Source organism: Ictalurus furcatus, chromosome 17, assembly GCF_023375685.1.
Source record: "Ictalurus furcatus strain D&B chromosome 17, Billie_1.0, whole genome shotgun sequence".
Lineage (NCBI taxonomy): Eukaryota > Metazoa > Chordata > Actinopteri > Siluriformes > Ictaluridae > Ictalurus > Ictalurus furcatus.
The window spans coordinates 19,723,567-19,747,990 of record NC_071271.1 but is presented as its reverse complement, the minus strand read 5'-3'; the positions used below and the strand labels follow the sequence as shown (position 1 = coordinate 19,747,990).

Here is a 24,424-nt window from a genome sequence, read left to right as displayed (position 1 = left end):
CCATGGGTACAGCCGTAGCATGTTTTGGAAACTAAGAGAGAAAGACATATTACTCTGATATGGATTGTTGAGAAAAAGGTCACAGTATTTTCACGAGAGAGGGAACTCACATAAACTCATGAGTTAAAGTAAGAGAGCATACCATATTAATATTTATCAATTAAGCTAGCCAGCTACGTGAACACAATAACAGGTAGTTATCCAGCTAACTAGCTAACTTAAACATTACCTGTCTAGAAGTAGCTAAAAATTCAGTAGCCACTTAGCTAACTTTGTTGTATTGTATATAAAAAATAAATTGTCAAGCTAACATTGGATTAACATTGTTGCTATTTATGTATCTGCCAAATTAACAAATGTAACAAACTAAACGAGAGCTTGAAGACACCTAAGGAGGTGTGTCGTATATGGTGATTAATATGGCATATGGAAGAACCCTTCTGAGAACACACTGCAGATTGTTATAGGGACTTTAGGCACTGATGGCTGTAATGACTGCAACAAAATCTGTGTTTTTACAGTGCTCTGAATTTATTGTAAAAAAAACAAAAAACAAACAAACAAAAAAAACAGTGCCATTATCTACTGTAAATAAAATTATAATTCAATATAAACCACACCAAAACCTCATGTTCTACCAACTCCATCAAACTGAGGTTTTTACTACAGTAGAGCAATATGTTATAAGGGCAGGAAGCCGGAAGTGCAGGAAGAACCTGCAGCTTCTTCAGAGTATGCCAATTCTTATTGCTGAATTTGAAGAGACAGAGTAAATACATTTATTGTATGATTATACACTCTAAAAATGCTGGGTTAATTTTTCGAATCAAATTGAGTTGAGCCATTTGGGTCATTTATTTTCTCAGTCTTGTGTAGTTTTCGGGTAGTTTTGTGTAACCCATCCTCTGGGTTAGTGGCTGGGTCATTTTCACTGACAGTTGAATCAATGCACCCCTCCCCCACGTCGATGCCTCAGCCCACTCCTTGGATCAAATCAACTTAGCGTGTACTGTTTGAATTTGCCTCAGGTGGAGGTAGTGGTTTTCACACGGACCGACTGTTAGATGTATTTGAAGAAGCAAGGTTCGTATCAATATATTTATCCATAAAACCATCACTGTACACTAGAAAAAGCAAAACCGTGCGATAACAGTCCAGTTTACATGACACTAAATGCACCGCTATCTTCGTTAGCTTTGGCTTACTTGTTTGTAATGCCCAGTGGATCATAAAATGGTTACTCAGTTTTAAACATCTCGTGTGATCAAAATCTGACCTTTCATCTGAAATATATGACTTATTTGAGTCATTTACTTCAAAGTCTATATATATATAAACACCGCTTTAGCAGCTCTAGCAATACATTTCTGAACACTTTCTTGTGTATAAATAAAAGGAGACACCATGTTGACATATTTGTTAATAATGTGGTATATTTGACATTTTCAAATAACCCTGAAAATATTAACCCATTTATGAAAAAATATTAACCCAGCGTTTTTGTAAAAACCATAGAAACCATCCTTGGGTTGAAAAACAACCCATTTGCTGGGTTAAAATTAACAACCCAACTTGATTGGTTAGTTTAGCCCAAAATGTGTTCCGTCCTATATTTAACCCAACTGTTGGGCTATTTAAAAAAAAAATAAAAAAATAAACCACAAAGCTCAATTTGGGTTGTTTTTATTGTGCATTAATTAAATTTTTAAAAAATCTAATTTTCACATACTTTATATTAATGCTGTTTGGTTTATGTCAATTGGTGGTTTTCATAATTTAGCTGTAATAGCATCAGAGCCCCACAGCAAAACAAGTCAAAATATAAGCTAGATTTGGACACCAAACATGTCTCTATTGATTGACTGCTTTCAAAATAACTGGACGGTTGAAACCATTTATTGAAGTGCCTGAAGAACCCACAGAGCTTGCAGACATTGGTGCAGGTGCTGTTTGGAGTCTCGAGAGATTTCCACACAGCATTCCTTTCTTTATTTCTTTGTAGTCCAGTGGATTACTTCAGCTCCATTGGGAATTTAGAGTCAGTTGTTTTTCTTCCTCTCAAGTGTCCAGGAGCAATGACCTGCTGTGTTTCAAATGCAGCTGGCTTTCTCTTATACAGTAGTTTCAGTTTAACACAAAGTATATCTAGGTAACAAGATGAAATTGCTAATAAAGTGAAGTTGTATTTCAAAAGGAAGTGAAGTCATAGAGTATTAAATATGGAATTAAAAACTCGCAAAAGGTTTTTTTTATTATTTGTTTATATTTCATCACTATGTACTACATTCTTCTTTTTTAAAATTATATATATATATATATATATATATATATATAAAAATTAAGAATAGTTAAAAATAATACAACGCATACTGCACATATTAGTCAAACACCAGAGACATAGTGCAAGTGAAATGTTCACATACATAGGACTGACAAAATAACAGAAAAGGTACCAGTGCAACTATATCAGATGAAGAAAAAAGTCTGTCTGTGATCAGAAGAGCCTCTGGACCCAAATCATACAAATCCTGTATAATATGTAGTGGAATACCAGGCCATTCTTCATGAAGTGGTGAACCCACCATTAAAATAATCAATGCTGAACAATAAATTGGTTATATGTTATGCCCTGACTTATACAACTACAAAAAACGGAAGGCACCAAATTTTGTTCAAGAACATACTTAACCATACAGCATCAGGCAGAGCCAGGAGCCATCAAAACAAGTCAATGACAAAACTCTGCGTACGTATCAATCATTGTTTGGTTGTAAAAATAGAAAAAAAAAACGGATCCCAAACTTTTAACATCCCATGAAGCACCATTAAATCCATTACTAAACATGAAAAGAATATTGCACAATTGCACAGAGAGGAAGAAGGGCATTAGTCAATAAAGACACAACAAAGAAGCTATGGGTAACTAAACATGATGCTACCACCAGCTGTAAGGTATGCAAACATTGCGTGAATATGGTGCTTACCTAGGCAGCATCCCTTTGAATAGAACTAAGATGTAGGGACAATATTGTTATGTCCCATGATAAAAATATTATGCATTGTACCATCTCCAACTGATAAGGGCCGATGTTGAACCACTGATTTTTTTCCTGTACATGCACCAAGATATATCATTTATGGTAAATGGTCTGCACTTATATAGCACTTTTTTAACCTTAGCAGTTCCAAAGCGCTTTACACTGTGTCTCATTGACCCATTCACACACACACACCAGTGGTAGCAGAACTGCCATGCAAGGCACTAACTTGCCCTGTGGGCCGGGAATCAATACAACAACTCTATGATTAGTGGACAACCCACTCTACCACCTGAGCCACAGCTGCCCAACTGGTTTTCACCACTGGTTATTTAACTGGTTATCACCACATGTCTTGTTACATCATGCCTTAAAAAAACCTGAAACTTGTGACAAATGATATTCTTCCTCCAAGAGGTAAGATTCTGCAGTGACTGGAGACTCTCTTACAATGACAAGAGAAAAGTTCTAAACCAGTTCTAATATTTTAAAATATTTAAAAATGTAATTTTTTTAATACTCACAAATTTAAAAGGAATCCTTCACAAAACTAACAATACTAAATAGAGTATTACAAATAAATGCAGCATTGCGCTTTTACAGTATATATCTGGCTTGAGAAATCTGTGCTACCCGATATAATATTTTTTGCGTATATTGCAGCTTTCAACAAAACACTCACAACAGTATGAAAATACAAAGCCTGTCTTATAAAATACTAGACAGACAAACTTACTAAGTTGTTCTTGATGCCATCACAACAGCATCTCAGAAGACACTCATATGCATTGTATAGTATTTCTTCAGGTGAAAGACAAAGACCAGAGTAGATCACCATGTCCAGTGTGAGTAGTCATTCACCTTCATACTTCCATTTCTTTTTCAAGCATCATATGCTTTTTCATACTGTGCATTCCATTGACTCGTGGCAGAAGGACATGACAGAATACATTTAATTTTGTCCTGTGCAGGAGCTTATAGTCTTCTATAACCTACAATGATATACGAAAAAACATGATTAATGATGGTAATAAAGTTACTCAAGCTTAAATAGTTCTTCTGGGAGTACTAGTAAATGTTTGGTACAATTAGAATTATTTTTAAGTTTTGTTCCCTCACCCTACTACAGAAGCTGTTAAAGTTATGCAACAATAAGTCAGTCATGTTGTACTTCCACTAATAAAAAACATGTTAGTAGGACAGATAAAAGGGCTGTGCATTCATGTGTTCAAGCAATCAGATATCAATATACTGTTGTAGTGTTAAGTAAATATAATTTGGTTGAGTTACAGTTATTTTATATGTCTTAATAATGAGTTCTGTATTAGCTAATCAGATGTGGCTACGTCATTATACAGGAACTAGTTCGCCGTTTTGTTTATGTTTAACGCAGTATGCTCACAGGCTCCGGTGCGGATGGTTGTTGACAAATCCATCAGCACTGGGCAAGAGCATAACTTTACTGCAATAACATAATGTTCTTGTAAATTTGTGCTTAATTAGTAAGTAAAGTTCCTGCAATGGATTCTCTTTGTTGTGTGAATCTCTTCACACCTCCACGGACACTTATAAGACAAGACAAGAGCACAAAAATGAATTAGCTAAGTATATAGTCAATATAAATTAGCTAAGTGTGGCAAGCTCCATGCCCTGGTAGTTGCTGGTATACAGAAAAAGTATACAATCTTGAGGAAGTAAAAAAGTCCATGAACAGAAAATCTTCCTGCTTCTACAGGTTACTAGTGACCCTGAGTTTTTGAATAAATTTGCCAGGTTCCTGCTTGGATTATCCGGATATTGTAATATTACAGATTATCAGCACATGTCTAGATTAAAAGAGGACAACTCACTTTAATTTTTCCAGTCTGTAGTCTTTATGCTCTTGTAGAGCTGAAAGTTTGTCCCGTCCAGATTTCCCTGGTTGGTTCCCAGTTAGTTCCAGCTCTCTGAGGTGTGAAGGGTTCGATTTGAGAGCCGAGGCCAGAGCGGTACAACCACTTTCAGTGACAGAACAGTATGACAAACTAGAAAAATACAGATTTAATTACACTTGGTGCATGTCTCCAAAAAAGTGTAAGCAGCTACAGTGTAAAGTACTGTGTGAAAACGGGCCACATTTAAAAGTATACTATATATTTACATCTTTCGCTGACTGACCTACTATCATCTGAATATTTTTAAAAATACATTTATTAAGTTCTTTAATATTCACTTAAGAAATTATTCAAATTGTACCCGAGTTAAAGGACTAGTTGGGGGAAAAGATTTAATTTACATTTAAGGTCAGCCTGGATACCAATTTTGTTTCATTGCTCTTGCGCTGGAGATACAAACCTAATAAGCTTTTGATCATCAATTAGCATCATGCTAACTAACATAATCGCATAAAAATGCTACTCTCTAGCATTTATGGTTTGTGACACTATATGAAATTTTTTTTATCTGGAAAATTACAAAAGTACATCACTACTGAAAACTGAAACTGCTTGATTATATATTTAGCATTTTAAATACATAATTTTTTTTTTTTTTTTTCAAATGCAACTTTTGTATAACCAGACAATGATTGGTAGTCATAAGCTTCCATTACATGTTAACCATGTTAGCTTCACTGCAAAACTCCAGAAGATAAATTTAGACAGAAAACTTGCTTTGGCTGCTTGGCTAGATTTGAGGTATGTGGAACCATTTTGCCTGATCTGTGTGCTTAATATTCCCCCAATATAGATTTATTTAAAGTTATTCCTTTAAAGTTCCTATTTATAGAATTGAAATGAATTAATGTTTACCTTAGCTTCTCCAGCTTACAGCAGGGCTTACTTAGAAAATCAGAGATGTGCCGTACTCCTCTGTCCATAACTGGATTCCTGTTCAGACACAGCTCACTCAGGTGAGAGGGGTTTGAATTTAGAGCGTTACACAGTGAGCGGCAGGCGTTAATGGTGATGCCACAGTCTGCTAGGCTGTACAAGGAAACAGGCAGGTAAATGCTGTTAGCACATAGCTCATTTGAGATTATCAAACACTTTGCTTAACTCTAGCACAAGAGCTATCAGTGTCTTATTACTTATGTAATGCTTTTCTCATGCAAACACAAAATTACACATTTTAAGCTTCAAGTCCTGAAAGTAAACATTTATTCTGAAACTTAAGGTGATATTAATATATTTTAGACAAATCCCCTACCTTAGAATGCTTAGTTTACAGGAAGGATTCCTCAAGCCATTAGAGAGATATTGTGCTCCGTGGTACTTAAGATCATTTTTACTCAAATCCAACTCAATCAAGCTGGAGTTATTGTTCAGCGCTTCAGCCAGGTGTGCACAGCTTTCGCTGTTTAGTTGACAGTTAAAAAGCCTGGAGACAAATTGTAAGTTTCACCTTCAATAAAATATCAAAACAATCATTTTGTCTAGATAAATGACCTTAAGTGACTGTTTAAAAGTATATAAAAGAGTGATCTAGCACTCACTTTAATGTCTCCAGCCTACATTGTGGCTTCTGCAGAGCATCAGAGAGTAAGAATATTCCTGAATGGCCCAGGGGATTAAAGCTCAGGTCAAGCTTTCTCAGGTGTGAAGGGTTTAAATTAAGGGCTGAAAACAGGGACCTGCAATCTTCTGCTTGAATATCACACTCAGACAAGCTGCAATAAAACAAACAGAATTAGGAATATAGACAATGGCGTATACTCTAGAACCCTTTAATCTAGTTCTAGTATGAGGGAAGGTCTAGTATGATAGTCCTATTTTGAACATCACAACAAATGGGTTTGCATTCAGAAAAGGTTTAAGTAGAAGTGTTAATATCCGGTGAAGAATTTTTCAGCAGTGTACAGCACACTGTAATACTCTAATTGTTCATGTTGGGTCAGCACTGGTAATACTAAACAACAATTAATAGGTGGCATACTTATTCGTGTTCAAAACATGATGAACTTACTCCAGAATTTCCAGTTTACAGTGTGGACTTTGAAGACCTTCAGAAAGAATTCTTACGCCAGACTGACGCAAAATATTACCACTGAGTTTCAGTTCTCTGAGGCATGAAGACTTTGACCTGAGGGCTGAGGTCAGAGCTTGAATGCCTTTGTCTGTGAGGTTACAGTTTCTGACTCTGGAAGACAAACCAGGAGACAAAGCTGATACAAACAAAAAAGCTTTCTGAAAATAATTGTATTATAATCTTCCCTCTGTTGCAGATATGAAAACTTACTCAGCTGTTCTGGATGCCATCACAACAGGCAGCATTCTCTGAAGGCATTCATCTGTATTGTCCATGGTGTATTTCCTCAGGTCAAAGATGTCTAGAGCATTTCCTGAGGTCAGCAACACAAACACCAGAGCAGACCACTGTGACGGAGAGAGCTTGGTTTTGGCAAGACGCCTGGATCTCTGGAAATTTTGTATCTCCTCTTCTAGAGAAAAGTCATTGAGTTCATTTAGGCAGTGAAACAAGTTGATATACTTCTCTGGATTAAGATGCATCCTGAGCCGGATCTTGATGTACTCGATTGTGTCTTGAACACTTTGGGAACTGCATGCTGATAGCTGTGGCAACAGCTCTTTCAGTAGAGCCTGGTTGCTTTCCTGAGAGATGCCAAGAAGGAAGCGAAGGAACAGGTCAAGCTCTCCACTTTTGCTTTGCAAGGCTTTGTCCACAGCACTCTTGTGGAGGTCAGTGAGGGACAAACATGGAAATGTAATGGCGCATTTTGTCGATTTCCACTGGTTAAGCACAGTTTTGTTCCCTTTGCTGAAGGTTATGTGCACATACAAAGCTGCAAGATGTTCCTGGATGCTTAAATGGACGAAGCAGAAGACCTTTCCTTTACTATGGACAAGCTCAAAGTCCTCTCTGAAGATTCGAGTGCAAACCCCGGAGTACAGGACTGCATCCTTGACATTGATGCCACACTCTTTCAAGTCTTCCTCATAGAAGATCAAATTTCCTTTTAGCAACTGTTTGAAGGCAAGCTCTCCTAATTTAATAATCATCTCGCTGTCTTTCTGCTGAGACTCATTATACTTTTCCTTTTTAATGCAAGTCTGAATTATTAGAAAATGTGTGTACATTTGAGTCAGTGTCTTGGGAATTGGTTTACCTTCTGCTTCTTTTAACATCTTCTCCAGAACAGTTGCTGAAATCCAACAAAACACGGGTATGTGGCACATGATGTAGAGGCTCCTTGACAACTTCAGATGCTTGATGACGTCATTGGCCAGGCTTTCGTCTCTAATGTTCTTCCTTAAGTACTCTTCCTTTTGAGGGTCGTTAAATCCTCGGATCTCAGTGACCTGACTTATCCATTCATGAGGAATTTGACTGGCTGCTGCTGGTCTGGAGGTTATCCAAATGAATGCAGAAGGAAGAAGATTCCCCTTGATGAGGTTTGTCAGTAAAACATCAACTGAGGTAGGGATATTTACCTCACTTACAACCATACTGTTTTGAAAATCCAGGAGTAAACGATGTTCATCCAGACCATCAAAAATAAACACAGTGTTGTGTGTGGTAACGTTGGTAAACTTTATTTCTTTTAGCTCTGGAAAGAAATGGTGAACCAGATCCTCCAGACTGAAGCTCTGGTGCTTCATCAAGTTAAGCTCCCTGAAGGGAAGCGGCAATATGAAGTAGACATCCTGATTTGCTGTGCCTTCAGCCCAGTCCAGGATGAATTTCTGCACAGAGACTGTTTTTCCAATGCCAGCAACTCCCTTTGTCAGCATAACCCTTACATGTTGTCCATGTAAGGGTTTAAAGATGTCATTGCATTTGATTGGCTTGTCGTCCACTGACTGGTGAATTCTTGATGCTGTCTCAATCTGTCTCACCTCGTGTTCATTATTCACTTCTCCACTTCCTCCCTCTGTAATGTAAAGCTCTGTGTAGATGTCACTGAGATGTGTTCCATGTCTTTGTAGTCCGTCAGATAACCACTGGAATCGATTCTTTAGACTGGATTTTAATTTCATGCATAATTCTTTGCCAGGTAATTCTGTGTACCTATAATATGACCACATTATTGACCACACATAGAATTATTTTTAACAATAAACAAACAAACATAGTAAAAACAATCTTTAATAAATATGTAACAAGAAGTTGGCTTACTTTTGAGAGTCATGAGCAGTGTGAATCATGCTTTGTGAAATACCAGTTAAGTTTGTCCTTGGTTGTCTTGGATGAATCTTGGTTCTTTTGCTATTTCTTTGGAGAAAAGTGTCAAAAGTTGTACAATTGTTAAAAAGACCAGCTCTGATACTAAATAACTTTATGTATTAATATATTAACCATACCCACATCTTTCTACATCATTTTCATTTAGTGCATTTTCTCTGCTGCTCTCCTTGACTCTCTTGAAGTCTTTGAGGTCTACTACTGGCACTCTTGTCTAAAGGGGACTTACATTAACAGGGACAATCCCCTTAGATGCGAGCTGATTCCTTTCTAAGTAATGGTAATGGTAAATGGTCTGCACTTATATGGCACTATTTTTTTAACCTTAGCGGTTCTACAACTGGTTACACTGGTTCTCATTCACCCATTCACACACACACACACACACACACACCAATGGTAGCTGAGCTGCCATGCAAAGCGCTAGCTTGCCATCGGGAGCAACTTGGGGTTCAGTGTCTTGCCAAAGGATACTTCGGCATGTAGAGTCACGTGGTCTGGGAAACAACGTGCTCTACCACCTTAAGTAGGTTAGTCTGGTGTGTTCTAGGGCACAGTATGTATTACTTTGCCAGAATTGCATCCTTATCACTGTAGGGCTAATCTAAAGAGTGCATAAACTTTACCCTGATTGATAACAATGCTGAATGAAATGAAATGAAACAAGAACACTTCAGTGCCTGTCCTGATACTTCTTCCACTGTAACAAACATTTGTTTGTAAATGTGCGTGATCTCTCCTGATGGATTGTCCTGAATGAACATGAGGATGAAAAGGATGCACATTAAATGCTATGACCTTCACAATCACCAAATCTCAACCCATTTGAACACCTATGGGAGATTTTGGACTGATTTGTCAGAAAGCACTCGACCACCATCATCAAAACAACACCTCAGGGAATATCTTTTTAGAAGAACAGTTTTCTGTCCCTGTAGTACAGTTCCAGAGACTTGTAGACGCAATGTAAAGGCTCATAATAGTTAGACACGGGTATTATGGACATGAGTGCTCATTGAAGGATTTGACGAGTATGATGTAAATTGATGTTAAATCTACGCTATAGCGTTCAGAGTCAGATAGCGGAATGACATGTTAGACAGCACTCTCTTCCAACATCGTAAAAACGACACCTGAGGGAAACCATGCCTCCAAAACGTAACTGGTAAATGTGCTTCAGAACTCTTACCTGTGCCCAGAAGATTTGTTAAAAGAGTCTGGTAGGTCCAGAGACCAGTTACTTTTGAGAGACGCACAGCTGGGTGCTGATGTGTGTGCTCTCTCCTGCTTTATTGTCCTGAATGTACATGGATAATGTCAGAATACTCCATTGCTTGTGTATCTGTAATGACTTAACAGTTCTAAATGAAGGAAATGCAATTTTACTGCCTTGTTTATTGTTACATAACTGATGGATACACTACATATTGAAATTCACAGAATATGATCATGTATCTTATGTTTGTGTTATGAAAGTGTCATTTTCATACATGCAGCTGTGACAGCTTTCTACATATGTGTGCAGTGTATATCAGAGTCTTATCAGAGTCTTACCTGTGCACTTGTGATGTTTCACTTTGAAATTTCAGTGGAGGGTTCATTGAATTATCACTTTTCATTGACAGACAGCTCGGTACAGGCGAAGCTTGTTTTCCCCTGTGAAAAACCCAACTAAATATTAAATATTATATTTGAATATACACGCATCATGCATAGCTATGTTTCTTCATTTCTGTAATCAATCATTAGTTTCATATCTATCTATCTATCTATCTATCTATCTTCATCTGGACTTTCTGGGAAACTTGGGGGGTTGAATACTTATTCAAGCAGCATTTTTCTGGGTTTTTTTTTTCTTCTTTGAAATACTTGCTGACCAATAATTAATTGTGATTTTGAAAATTCACTGTACTGTAAGAGAACATGAGTTTGCAATAAAATAAATAAATAAATATTGACTGGAACAACATCCAACTAATTTGAAGAACTTTTGTCAGGATGAATGGGTGAAAATCATTCCCAACAGAGTGCAAAGCTGGTAGGAACTTACGCCAACAAATGAAATTTTTTATTTTTTTTTTTTGAAGTAAAAGGTGGTTCTAACAAGTACTAGTCTAAAGGGGGTAAATACTTATGCAAGCAGCATTTTTCCATTTGTAAATTATTTTTAAAATCTGCTGATAAAATAATGAATTTGACTTTGAAATTTTACTTAAAGAGCATATTTGTTTGCACAAAATATACATGCTAATGTGTGTAGAAGCTGGGCAGCGGGCATGAGCTACACTGCATGTTGTACTTCACAGAATATGATCATGTATCTTATGCTGCTGGTGTATTTCAGGGGTCATTTTCATACATTCAGCTGTAATTAGCTGTGACAGCTTTGTACATATGTATTCACTATATATCAGAGTCTTACCTGTGCACTTGTGATGTTTCACTTTGAAATTTCAGTGGAGGGTTCATTGAATTATCACTTTTCATTGACAGACAGCTCGGTACAGGTGAAGCTTGTTTTCCCCTGTGAAAAACCCAACTAAATATTAAATATTATACTTGAATATACACGCATCATGCATAGCTATGTTTCTTCATTTCTGTAATCAATCATTAGTTTCATATCTATCTATCTATCTATCTATCTATGTCTATCTTCATCTGGACTTTCTGGGAAACTTGGGGGGTTGAATACTTATTCAAGCAGCATTTTTCTGGGGTTTTTTTTTCTTCTTTGAAATACTTGCTGACCAATAATTAATTGTGATTTTGAAAATTCACTGTACTGTAAGAGAACATGAGTTTGCAATAAAATAAATAAATAAATATTGACTGGAACAACATCCAACTAATTTGAAGAACTTGGAAGAAATTTGTCAGGATGAATGGGTGAAAATCATTCCCAACAGAGTGCAAAGCTGGTAGGAACTTACGCCAACAAATGAAGTTTTTTTGTTTTTTTTTGAAGTAAAAGGTGGTTCTAACAAGTACTAGTCTAAAGGGGGTAAATACTTATGTAAGCAGCATTTTTCCATTTGTAAATTATTTTTAAAATCTGCTGATAAAATAATGAATTTGACTTTGGAATTTTACTTAAAGAGCATATTTGTTTGCACAAAATATACATGCTAATGTGTGTAGAAGCTGGGCAGCGGGCATGAGCTACACTGCATGTTGTACTTCACAGAATATGATCATGTATCTTATGCTGCTGGTGTATTTCAGGGGTCATTTTCATACATGCAGCTGTAATTAGCTGTGACAGCTTTGTACATATGTATTCACTATATATCAGAGTCTTACCTGTGCACTTGTGATGTTTCACTTTGAAATTTCAGTGGAGGGTTCATTGAATTATCACTTTTCATTGACAGACAGCTCGGTACAGGCAAAGCTTGTTTTCCCCTGTGAAAAACCCAACTAAATATTAAATATTATATTTGAATATACACGCATCATGCATAGCTATGTTTCTTTATTTCTGCAATCAATCATTAGTTTCATATCTATCTATCTATCTATCTATCTATCTATCTATCTATCCCCCCTCTCTCTCATAGACACTCTGTCACACACAGTCTGTCTTGCAAACCTACACACCAGCCCACCCACCCACACACATACACCAATGGTATCTGAGCTGCCATGCAAAGCGCTAGCTTGCCATCGGGAGCAACTTGGGGTTCAGTGTCTTGCCAAAGGACACTTTGGCATGTAGAGTCACGTGGTCTGGGAAACAACACACTCTACCACCTTAAGTAGGTTAGTCTGGTGTGTGCTAGGGCACAGTATGTATTACTTTGCCAGAATTCCATCCTTATCACTGTAGGGCTAATCTAAAGAGTGCATAAACTTTACCCTCATTGATAACAAGGCTGAATGAAATGAAATGAAACAAGAACACTTCAGTGCCTGTCCTGATACTTCTTCCACTGTAACAAACATTTGTTTGTAAATGTGCGTGATCTCTCCTGATGGATTGTCCTGAATGAACATGAGGATGAAAAGGATGCACATTAAATGCTATGACCTTCACAATCACCAAATCTCAACCCATTTGAACACCTATGGGAGATTTTGGACTGATTTGTCAGAAAGCACTCGACCACCATCATCAAAACAACACCTCAGGGAATATCTTTTTAGAAGAACAGTATTCTGTCCCTGTAGTACAGTTCCAAAGACTTGTAGAATCAATGCAAAGGCTCATAATAGCTGGATACAGTTTTTATGGACATGAGGACACGAGTGCTCACTGAAGGATTTGACGAGGATGATGTAAATTGATGTTAAATCTACGCTATAGCGTCCAGAGTCAGATAGCGGAATGACATGTTAGACAGCACTCTCTTCCAACATCGTAAAAACGACACCTGAGGGAAACCATGCCTCCAAAACGTAACTGGTAAATGTGCTTCAGAACTCTTACCTGTGCCCAGAAGATTTGTTAAAAGAGTCTGGTAGGTCCAGAGACCAGTTACTTTTGAGAGACGCACAGCTGGGTGCTGATGTGTGTGATCTCTCCTGCTTTATCGTCCTGAATGTACATGGATAATGTCAGAATACTCCATTGCTTGTGTATCTGTAATGACTTAACAGTTCTAAATAAAGGAAATGCAATTTTACTGCCTTGTTTATTGTTACATAACTGATGGATACACTACATATTGAAATTCACAGAATATGATCATGTATCTTATGTTTGTGTTATGAAAGTGTCATTTTCATACATGCAGCTGTGACAGCTTTCTACATATGTGTGCAGTGTATATCAGAGTCTTATCAGAGTCTTACCTGTGCACTTGTGATGTTTCACTTTGAAATTTCAGTGGAGGGTTCATTGAATTATCACTTTTCATTGACAGACAGCTCGGTACAGGCGAAGCTTGTTTTCCCCTGTGAAAAACCCAACTAAATATTAAATATTATATTTGAATATACACGCATCATGCATAGCTATGTTTCTTCATTTCTGTAATCAATCATTAGTTTCATATCTATCTATCTATCTATCTATCTATCTGTCTATCTATCTATCTTCATCTGGACTTTCTGGGAAACTTGGGGGGTTGAATACTTATTCAAGCAGCATTTTTCTGGGGTTTTTCTTTTCTTCTTTGAAATACTTGCTGACCAATAATTAATTGTGATTTTGAAAATTCACTGTACTGTAAGAGAACATGAGTTTGCAATAAAATAAATAAATAAATATTGACTGGAACAACATCCAACTAACTTGAAGAACTTGGAAGAAATTTGTCAGGATGAATGGTGAAAATCATTCCCAACAGAGTGCAAAGCTGGTAGGAACTTACGCCAACAAATGAATTTTTTTGTTTGTTTGTTTGTTTGTTTTTGAAGTAAAAGGTGGTTCTAACAAGTACTAGTCTAAAGGGGGTAAATACTTATGCAAGCAGCATTTTTCCATTTGTAAATTATTTTTAAAATCTGCTGATAAAATAATGAATTTGACTTTGAAATTTTACTTAAAGAGCATATTTGTTTGCACAAAATATACATGCTAATGTGTGTAGAAGCTGGGCAGCGGGCATGAGCTACACTGCATGTTGTACTTCACAGAATATGATCATGTATCTTATGCTGCTGGTGTATTTCAGGGGTCATTTTCATACATGCAGCTGTAATTAGCTGTGACAGCTTTGTACATATATATTCACTATATATCAGAGTCTTACCTGTGCACTTGTGATGTTTCACTTTGAAATTTCAGTGGAGGGTTCATTGAATTATCACTTTTCATTGACAGACAGCTCGGTACAGGCGAAAGTGGTTTTCCCCTGTGAAAAACCCAACTAAATATTATATTAAATATTATATTTGAATATACACGCATCATGCATGGCTGCTTCTTCATTTCTGTTATTAATCATTAGTTTCATATCCATCTATCTATCTATCTATCTATCTATCTATCCCCCTCTCTCTCATACACATTCTGTCACACACACTCTGTCTCGCAAACCCATACACACAATCACACACACACACACACACACACACACACACACACACACATATTAATATTTCCCAGGTAATCTAATCTTTGAACCTTCAGTGGAGGATTCATTGAATTCTCAGTTTTCATGGACAGACAGCTTAGTACAGGTGAAGCTAGTTTTAGCCTATGAAAAAAACAATGCTATATATTATATTTGAATGTACATGCATCACACACGGTTGCATTTCTAATCTATCTATCTATCTATCTATCTATCTATCTATCTAGCAATCTATTTAGCTATATATCTAGCTATCTAGCTGTGCTGTCTCTTTAGAGATAGATAGAGCTTTTAAAACTCGATTTGTGCCAGTTGTGCATGTCACAGCATGAACATGGATACTCTACTGCCTGTAACAGCTTCTTAACACATGATGGCACACCTTTTGTAAAGAAAGCTGTTCCCTCACATTCCGTAATGGCTTAATGGTTTAGTTTAAACATTGTTCCAGTAAGATCAAGATCAAGATCAAGGGCTGTTTGATTCCAGAAATATGTATAATCAGAGGATTATTTATTTATTTTTTTTAAATGGGGGGGATCTAATTTTTTTTTTTTTTCAAAAGTAGACCTAGATATGTTTGGAGGCACTATGGTGCTAAGTTGACTAACAGACTGACATATTATATAATAGCAATCAGTTCAACATGTTTAAATTTCATTAAAATGGATTCAAGTCAGACTTTTTGAGAACAACTTGAAGTTTTGCTTGAGCTAGGTGCTGTATGCAAGATCCCACTGATTCAGACACAATGCAGATTACATGCAAATCTGTGCCAATCAGTGTAGGCTATGAACATAACTCTTGTGCTAATAGATCGTCTCCTAGTCTTACCCGGGAATGCTTGATGATTCTTCCTGAAATTTCAGTGGAGGGTTCATTGAATGGTCACTTTTCATTGACACACAGCTCAATACAGGTGAAGTCGGTGTTATGCTATAAAAGAGGATTAATATTGGCTTATGACATTTCCACCGTGACACTACACAGTTGGCTCCATTTCTCTAATAAACATGAACAATGGGTTACAAGTAACATACAACATCCTTTTAAGAAATATTATTTGCTCCATTAGGTAAACTTTATTTTAGTTAATAAACATAAACAATAATACATTACAAGTAATGTTAACAAAGTAACTAACACCTGTGATGACCAGTGGTTGACCATCCATGTTTCAAAATATATTATTTTATTACATTTTCACATTTAGCCCAAAACAATTTGAAGAAATAGATTTATTTCCAAAATAATACAAAGATTTATTTTTAAAACACTTAAAACATCACAGCTCAGGTCTTCAGAGGTCATGGTAATGCCTTTGCAGTTTTAAATGAAATTTGAAACATGGTAATTTGATGTTAAAAATTTTGCACAAAGACTTACTTCTCACACTCAGGATCGGCTTGGTGTTTATTAATTGTCATTTTGGACATCACTGTGCTAAGATCTGAATCTGCCAGCCCTCTCTGGGGCACTTCTCTAGGTGGGCTCTGATTCACAGCTGCCATCCTGTGTCGTGAACACCATAACACAGCATGACGTCACACATCATAACGACACAGCTGAAAGTTCAGATCAAATTTTTGCTACAACAGTAATCAGTATCATTAAATTCCTTCAATAAAGCCAAGGATATTAACATGGGAGGTGAATTAAATGCCCCATAATGAGTTTGTCACACTAAAGACATTAATAATGCATAAAGATTAGAAACATATTAATAGCAAAAAAAAAAAGAAAAGAAAAAGATGTTGCTCACTTTTTCTCCTCCATTTCTCACTTTGAGTGATTAGCTTATTTTTCCTGGTTTTGTGAATGCTCCTACCGGCTCCATTGTGGCTGCATCTGTTTCGTTTCCCCTCTTGGCTCCACCCAGTCATCATGTGACTCTACTCTGCTTTAACTCTCTGTGTCTCAGCTTGCTCAAAGTGCAAACCATCAGCATTCATACAAACATTACTCAGATCCTGGTAAACAAGATAAAACAGACCGTGTGTGTTGCCAGCAGTCAACATGTTTTACTTGTTATCTTCTCAACGAGAAAATTAAACAGGTAGAGCAGGGGAAACAATACCCAATGATGAGGTGTCACAACATAAAATTGAGAACTGCTGAAGTGTAAATGTTACAGAAAGAATGTACAGAGTTTGATTTGAAGGTGGCAGGCAAGAGATTGTCATCCCACAAATTACACAAATGGCATTAAGTAAATAGCAATAGTCATGCCTATTGTAAAGCTGCCAGCTTTTCTTCCTCTGTTGTGTTAATGTTATTATATCCCTTAAGTAGCGTTTTAATTCCATTTATGAGAAGGAACTTGCATTGGATGTTTGTGCAGAAGAAGTAGTTAAAGAAGTGGTTATGTAGGAATGCATGCTTTTCACTGGTAATATCCCCTCTACCTTGTTCATCAATAAAAAGGAACCATTAGACCATCACTGGGTATTATTTGGGTTGTGGTTCATTCTCAGCACAACAGTGACACTTATATGGTTGTGTATGTACGACACCCTTGTTAAAATATCCTGCTCAGTCTGACCAGCTGCCAGAACACAGGTCGATCTGGTCAAGCTTGGATTCTTTTTTAAAACACCGTACTGTGAGTGCTGGGTTAAGTATATTCCACAAACAACACGTGTTAGTAAGGTGTTGGGTCACCACATGATGCAACACCAGCTTCAGTACACGCTGGCATTGTTTCTACGTGGCTCTAAAACTCAGTCAGTCCAAAAACTCCTATAGGTGTGGTGACTGTGTAGGCCATAGTGTATGATTTACATCAAACCACCATTCAGTGAGCTCTCATGGATGGGGACGTTTTCATTCGGATAAAGACCTCCCCATCCCATCCCAAAAATTCTATCATAGGATAAATGTGATCTATCAGAATAACTTTGTACTTACAGTATATGCAGTGATTCCTACCTCTAAGGAGACTAGTGGATCTAAACCATGCCAGCAAAATAAATCCCATAGCATAACATAGCCACTGAGTTTCCTAATACTTTGTCATCCATTATGAACAAATGAGGTGACAAAGTGCAGAAATGAGCCATTAATGATTAAAGGGAAGTACAAGCTCTCAATGCCTATTAGTAACTGTGTTAAGGAGGCAGAAAGGAAGGGTCACGGGGAGCCTGAAGCATATCCCATGGGACTCGGGGCACAAGGTGGGGGACATCCTGGACGGCATGCCAATCGCACTCACATTAACATATTCACACACTATGGACAATTTAGAGATGTCAATCAGACTACAATGCATGTCTTTCGACTGGCGGACGAAACCGGAGTACTCGGAGGAAACCCCCTGAGAACATGCAAACTCACAGGGTGGAGGTGGGAATCAAACCCTCAAACCTGGAGCTAACCATTAATCCATGTGACCTCCATAGCTCCTAGCTCAAGTGTAAAATATCTCAGCAAGTACATGTATCTTGCACCTTGGGTCCAGGAGAAACGTTATTTCATTTCACTGTGTACTGGATCTGATGACAATAAAGATCTACTTGACTTGACTTGAAATATCTGATGCTTTAGGCATTACTGAAGACCACTTCATGGGAGATCCAGTGTTCTTTCCTCAGTGTCTGGACTTCCCACTAAGGATCTTCTAATCAAAACTGAAACCAGATGATTAGAGCCCGGGCATCACACCTCTGCATCTTGCCAAAAAACACAGTGTGTTCACAGAGCCTCAGACACATTAGGTAAATTTATATTCAAATCCTCATCTGCCAGACACTTTTGGTCCTTGATTCAATCGCTCAACTAGGTTTACTATAATAACAGCTCCTGTCCTTGATGTTCTTCCTTCTACCTATTGTAAATTATTATATTAGTCTACTTTTGTAATTAAATTAAATTATGGTATAAGTTTGTGTAGTATACAAAGTGGCATATTTAGAAATCACTAAAAAAATCTGAGCTAGTGATACAACACTACAACAGCATGTGGCGCCATACCACCATTTACAAGACAAGAACAGGAAAGGTCTGTGTGCCATGAAACTGAGACATACTGCTACACTCTCAGGAAAAGGGTACTAAACCGTACCTTTCCTTGTTCCTTGGGTGCTACACTTATATTCTGTACCTTTAATATTTTAGATTTTACCTGGAAATGTGGATATAGTGTATATTTAAATAAAAGATTTAAGGTACATAATTTGACAGTAAATACCTTTTAGAGTAAAGCTTTAAAAGGTACACTGTATTAATTTTTCTAGGTAAAAGATGCATACTAAAAATACGGAAGGTGTATGCTTAAAGGTACAGCCTGAGGGACTGGGGTGGTATAGTTTAGAACCCTTTTTTTCTGAGAGTGTATCTTAAATATCAGGAGATAAACAGGATTTCAGTCAGCTCTTGATTGTACCAAATTTGCATTGAGATAGCCACTCTTTTTTTAATTAATTTTTTTTTATAATACATAATGAAAGGTAATGAAAACTTTGGGCCTTTTTTTTTTTTTTTTTACCACAGGATTATCACTACACTATGGTTCCTTAAATGTTTATTGAATAATTCCTGGTTCTTAGTCTTCAGAAAATGTTCTACTTGGAACTAAACAGAAAATAATCTGTTGTGTGTAAGGATTCCTCCAAATGAAGAATCCATAATGGTTCTAAATTTTCCAAGCGTTCAGAGTTTAAACCAATTATAACGTGAAGGTTCCTTGAGCCATCAAATCTGTCATCTTGGTCTCTAATAAAACTATTCATTTTTCATTTACATTTATGGCATTTGGCAGATGCCCTTATCCAGCATGACTTAGAAAGTGCTTTGTATTCTCTATCAAAAAACACATCATCATGCTATTTCAGTAGGTTCAGTAAGAGTACCGTCAGTCTAGACCCCCCCCCCAAATCCCTCCCCTCTATGTCACATAATATTTACTGAACTTCATGTTAACAGACAGTTATACAGCTTTTGTGTTTTTAATGGTACAAAACCAAGCAAATTCATTTACATAAGTCTTAGTGATTGCGTGACACTTTTATCATAAAGTACACTGATGTGCACTCCAAATGGTCATAAGCCCCCATGGTTTTGGCCCCCTACAAAGAGAGACACTTCAGAGTGCTCAGTGTGGTGGACAAAGCATTCAGATGGGTATGGAGCATATGATCAAGTCAACACAGACTGTAACCTACATTGAAAAGGTGTAATATAGTGAAATAATGTAACATAATGAAATAATGTATCAAGTTGGGTCAGAATGACAGATCTTACTTTCTTTCCTTTTTTTAAAAAATCCCTTTATAGTTACATTAACTGTTGTGTTAAAAAGAGAGAAAAATAAATGCAGTTTCTTACCAAGAAATTACAAAGTGTAACATTCTCTCTTGTGAAGACTTTCCCATGGCAGAAAACATCACAGCTTTAACTCTGTTACAAAATGCTGACACTTGAGACTCCTTCCATAAATGTTAATTAAATGTCTCCTCACAGAAAATCTTACCATATCAACCATTATATATTTTTCATGTGTTAAATAACAACAGTTTTTTTTTTTTTAGTTTATTATTAGACTTAGATTATGTGGAACGTCTGCCATACATTTCCTATAGTATGGGAATGACTTATTCCAGGAAGTTCTTATACAATCGATATATTATTAGTGAACAAGCTCATTAATATAAACCTGTGATTTGAATTACAGCTGGTACTAGTGTCAGGTACCACAATCAGATACCACAAATCAGCAGCACTGTGAGGTAAAGTTGTTTGTCAATACATTATTCCTGCATAAGAATGCATATGAATTCTCATAGAAAAGTCAAAGCAAAGCTCATTAGCCTCTATCAAGTTGATGAAATCTACAGATGCACTTTGTTGTCTTAAATAATAAAACTTTTACGAATGAATGAATGAAATATAATCATGGTAAATTAATACAGCTTACTCTGTTGCCTGTCTGGCATTTCATACTGCATGTCCAGCCATGTTTTGTGGCATCTTAAATTAGAGCATAGAACCGACAGGAGAGAAAATCTAGCTCGTAGAATGCATTTCCAAAACCGTGTGTGTGTTCGTACACAATATAGACCACACTTTATTTTCTGCTCCCTTTATTCTCCGGTGAGATATCTCTGTAATGTCCAATAACGTCCTGGAAGTGTCCATGAGCTTGTAGATAAATCAGCACAGAAGTGCATTAGACAGTCTTCTGTTCTAAAGTTACTTTTTTTTTTTTTTAAAGTGTGTCTTAACAGTCTAAGAATACTGTGCTTGGCTCAAATCCTTCAATGATGATGGGGAAAAAATCCTGTATATCTTATCTGTAGGCTAACAAACGTAATTTTACCACAGATAAATTTCCACACACATGACTTATATAATCGTATGAGCAGGGAGTGCGGAGCCCCCTTGTGGTAGATGCCGGGGCTGCTGTTTCCTTAAATCTCCTAAAAATCCAAAGGGGTCACACTTTTACATTCATTTGGCAGCCCCTCTTAATTAAAGCATCTTCGTGTATGCCTGCTTATAATGGAAGTCTAAGGGCAGTTGGTGAATTCCTTCATTAAATCCTTTAACTGCAACACTTCAGACCTTAGAATGGTTTCAATCTAACTTTTTAGCACTGGAGCAATATAGTAAAACATGGTTTCTGGTTATGTATAAAGGCTGAAGGTTTTGCCGTGTCTGTGTTCTGACCATTACAACTATTTTGTTAATGTTTAACCATAAATGCTCTACTTGTGAAAAGTCTCTGAAATGTTGGTTTCTACCATTTTAGAACTTTAAATTGGCTCTTGATTGAAGTAGCAAATAAGTTCTACAGTAATACATTTTGTATTATTTATGGATGGATTTAAACTCCTGCCCTTAAAACTTACATTATAAGTTTGGACTAAAAAAAAGTTTCCCCTTCTATTTTCAGTACAGGGAAAAGTTTTTCTTCATGGTAATCTCATATAATCCAAACGTGGTCGGCATTTTCCCCCCGATATGGACTCTGTGAACTTCAGTCAGACTCTTAAAGCAGAACTTAATACCGCAGACTTAACATTGGAGCCAATGTTCCAGATGATGTTTAAATTTCTAAGCACTATAGAGGAGGGTTAATATTTTATACTGTTTATGTTTCAAATTGAAACCAGCCAAACAGAGAGATTGAGTAAAAGTGAGATACACAGAGATGGAGAGGGGCTGAGAATGATCGGAAGAGTGAGGGATGTTTCCAGTTCCTTAGCAGCTGTGCACTGAGAGGAATTCCCTTTGAGCCACAAGTGGAAAATATTCCTCAGTAAGTACAAAGCAAATTCATTCACATTTACTGAAACCACAGCTGGCTGTTCTCAGATGGTGCTCTTTCAGGGACTTTTACTCAGCAGCGAAGTAGGAATGCATACAGCCTATCATACAACTGCTTTAAATCAGTGCTGTACAGACTTTTCCTACTTGTGGCAGATGAAGATAAAACCTGTCAGATGTCACTGCTGGTTTAGCCAAATTGCTTTTTTTCCTGGCTATAACATACTCTGACACCCAATTATATAATTCACCAAAATGACATGGAAACTATATCTAAATTTTCCCCTTGCTTTGGTTTTCTGTCTGCAGAGATCATGTTGTTTAAGTAGCTAAGTGTGATTTCCACACATGGTAAATGTTATGCTTTGATCAAGTTTTTGGATAGCGATGTACTTCAACAAGACAGACTTAAGCCTAATCGGCTCAGTCTGTAATCAGATACTGACTGACAGAATGTCTGATGTGATGCTCCTGTGCCTTCACATTGTGATTATTTCCCCCACCCACGTAAGAATAAACAGTGAACAAGTGAAAATGCCGTGAAAGACTTTTACAACAGGTGACGAGACAGATATGTTGATCATCAAACTAAGAACTCCTTTCCTATTGTAAACAGATTTTTTTTTGAAAACACACTTAACATAAAATATTATAGCTTATTATAAGATTAAAATACTTATTACATATTCAATCAGTTGTGTGTTTTAGTGGAATTGAGGCAAGCAGGTTTTAAAATGCTAGAACTTTGGGACACATGCAAAGTAGAAATGTATTTCAGTTCAGCAATGCCAATGATTTTCAGAATTATATACAGTAGAAAATGTCAGTTTGACCATGTAAAGGGTTTTCCCAGGCCACCACACAGGTTTCTGGTGTACTGGAGAGAATTTTGCAGTGCAAGTAAAGGGTTGACAGTAAAATGTTCACATTTAGTGACTGGACTTAAAATGTTACAGGAAATGCTTGGTTTCTTTTTGTCACTTCTTCAGTGCTACCATGTCAACTATAATGTTTAATAAGATTAATGTAGGCTTATAGTATTAACACCAGTAATGCTTACAAGAAGGGAAAGAGAAAATTGTAAGCTTTTTGGATTCCTTTTTATGTAATAGCACCCAGTCGGACGCTCCAGCCTCGGAGTGGAAAAAATGATCTATTTATAATAAATAAACTATTTAAGTTCATTCTACACTCCAGCCATGTCAATCAAATCCTGCGAGTGTGTGCAGCTGCTGCTGTAATCATTGTGCTTTCTCAATAAAGATGTACCCAATTTGTGGCTAGAAGCAGCTTTTGGTTTTTTTTTGGCTGCAGAACTGAAGCACCATGGCTCCACAGCACCCCCTCATAGAGAATTATCGTCTTGCTAAACACATGACTAACATTTGTTACACATTACTGGAAGTTTCATTTTCAACAGAAATCCATAGAAGCATTTTGTGAGTGCGCACTGTTGTGCACGAGCCTGGCTTTCGGGTTGTCCTGAAAGGCCAAGTTGCTAGGAGAACCTGTGCTGTCGCTCAGCTTCTGTTCTAACCAAGAGCTGTATTATGATCAGGGCTGAATAGCCACACAAAGCAAGGCTTATTCTCAGGGGGGGAAAAAAAAAAAAAAAAAAAAAAAAAAAAAGAGGGAGTGAAACTGAGCTACTGGACTTTTCCCATGAACTGATCGGGCAGCTCACTTCCTTGTCATGTCTTACTGAGCTGCTGCAGGACAGGTTTGGGCATACTGGAATGGATGGGAGAGGCTTTTGGCTCATGTCTCCACACACATAGCTTTATGGTCCCAGAGAGGCAAGAGAGCTCATTCCGGAGGTGGCATATCTCTGCTAAACAGATCCTCTTGTGTATTTCATCTAAAGACTAAAGCCTGTGAGAGCATTTCAATGATGTTCCTTAGTTATGAAAGACAAAAAACCTG

At 37.0% G+C, this 24,424-nt stretch overlaps 1 protein-coding gene across 3 annotated transcripts; it reads right to left on the bottom strand.

The window, feature by feature from the left end:
* Window positions 1-2,755: 2,755 nt before the first annotated feature.
* Window positions 2,756-17,221, bottom strand: LOC128620933 (NLR family CARD domain-containing protein 3-like). Of its 3 annotated transcripts, XM_053646300.1 has the most exons (18): window positions 17,001-17,221; window positions 16,625-16,750; window positions 16,073-16,174; window positions 14,915-15,016; window positions 14,013-14,114; window positions 13,648-13,755; window positions 12,522-12,623; window positions 11,641-11,742; window positions 10,773-10,874; window positions 10,408-10,515; window positions 9,153-9,248; window positions 7,254-9,044; window positions 6,981-7,154; window positions 6,511-6,684; window positions 6,225-6,395; window positions 5,828-6,001; window positions 4,889-5,062; window positions 2,756-4,030 (listed from the first exon to the last, which is right to left on the bottom strand). In XM_053646300.1, exons 1-18 carry the CDS (start codon window positions 17,012-17,014, stop codon window positions 4,024-4,026), a joined length of 3,729 nt encoding a protein of 1,242 aa, XP_053502275.1. In that variant the 5' UTR covers window positions 17,015-17,221; the 3' UTR covers window positions 2,756-4,023. The 3 variants fall into 3 exon arrangements, with proteins under 3 accessions (XP_053502275.1, XP_053502276.1, XP_053502277.1); XM_053646301.1 differs by lacking the exon at window positions 13,648-13,755; XM_053646302.1 differs by lacking the exons at window positions 14,915-15,016; window positions 16,073-16,174; window positions 16,625-16,750; window positions 17,001-17,221 and having other exon boundaries at window positions 13,648-13,819; window positions 14,013-14,218.
* Between the last annotated feature and the right edge of the window lie 7,203 nt (window positions 17,222-24,424).

What these genes read in the sequence shown, in the direction of transcription:
- LOC128620933 (XM_053646300.1), bottom strand. An exon ending in ACTGCTCATGACTCTCAAAA is followed by an intron (nt 9,045 to 9,152) that starts GTAAGCCAACTT and finishes GTCATATTATAG; the next exon opens with GTACACAGAATTACCTGGCA. An exon ending in TGTAAGCTGGAGAAGCTAAG is followed by an intron (nt 5,063 to 5,827) that starts GTAAACATTAAT and finishes GTATTTTTCTAG; the next exon opens with TTTGTCATACTGTTCTGTCA.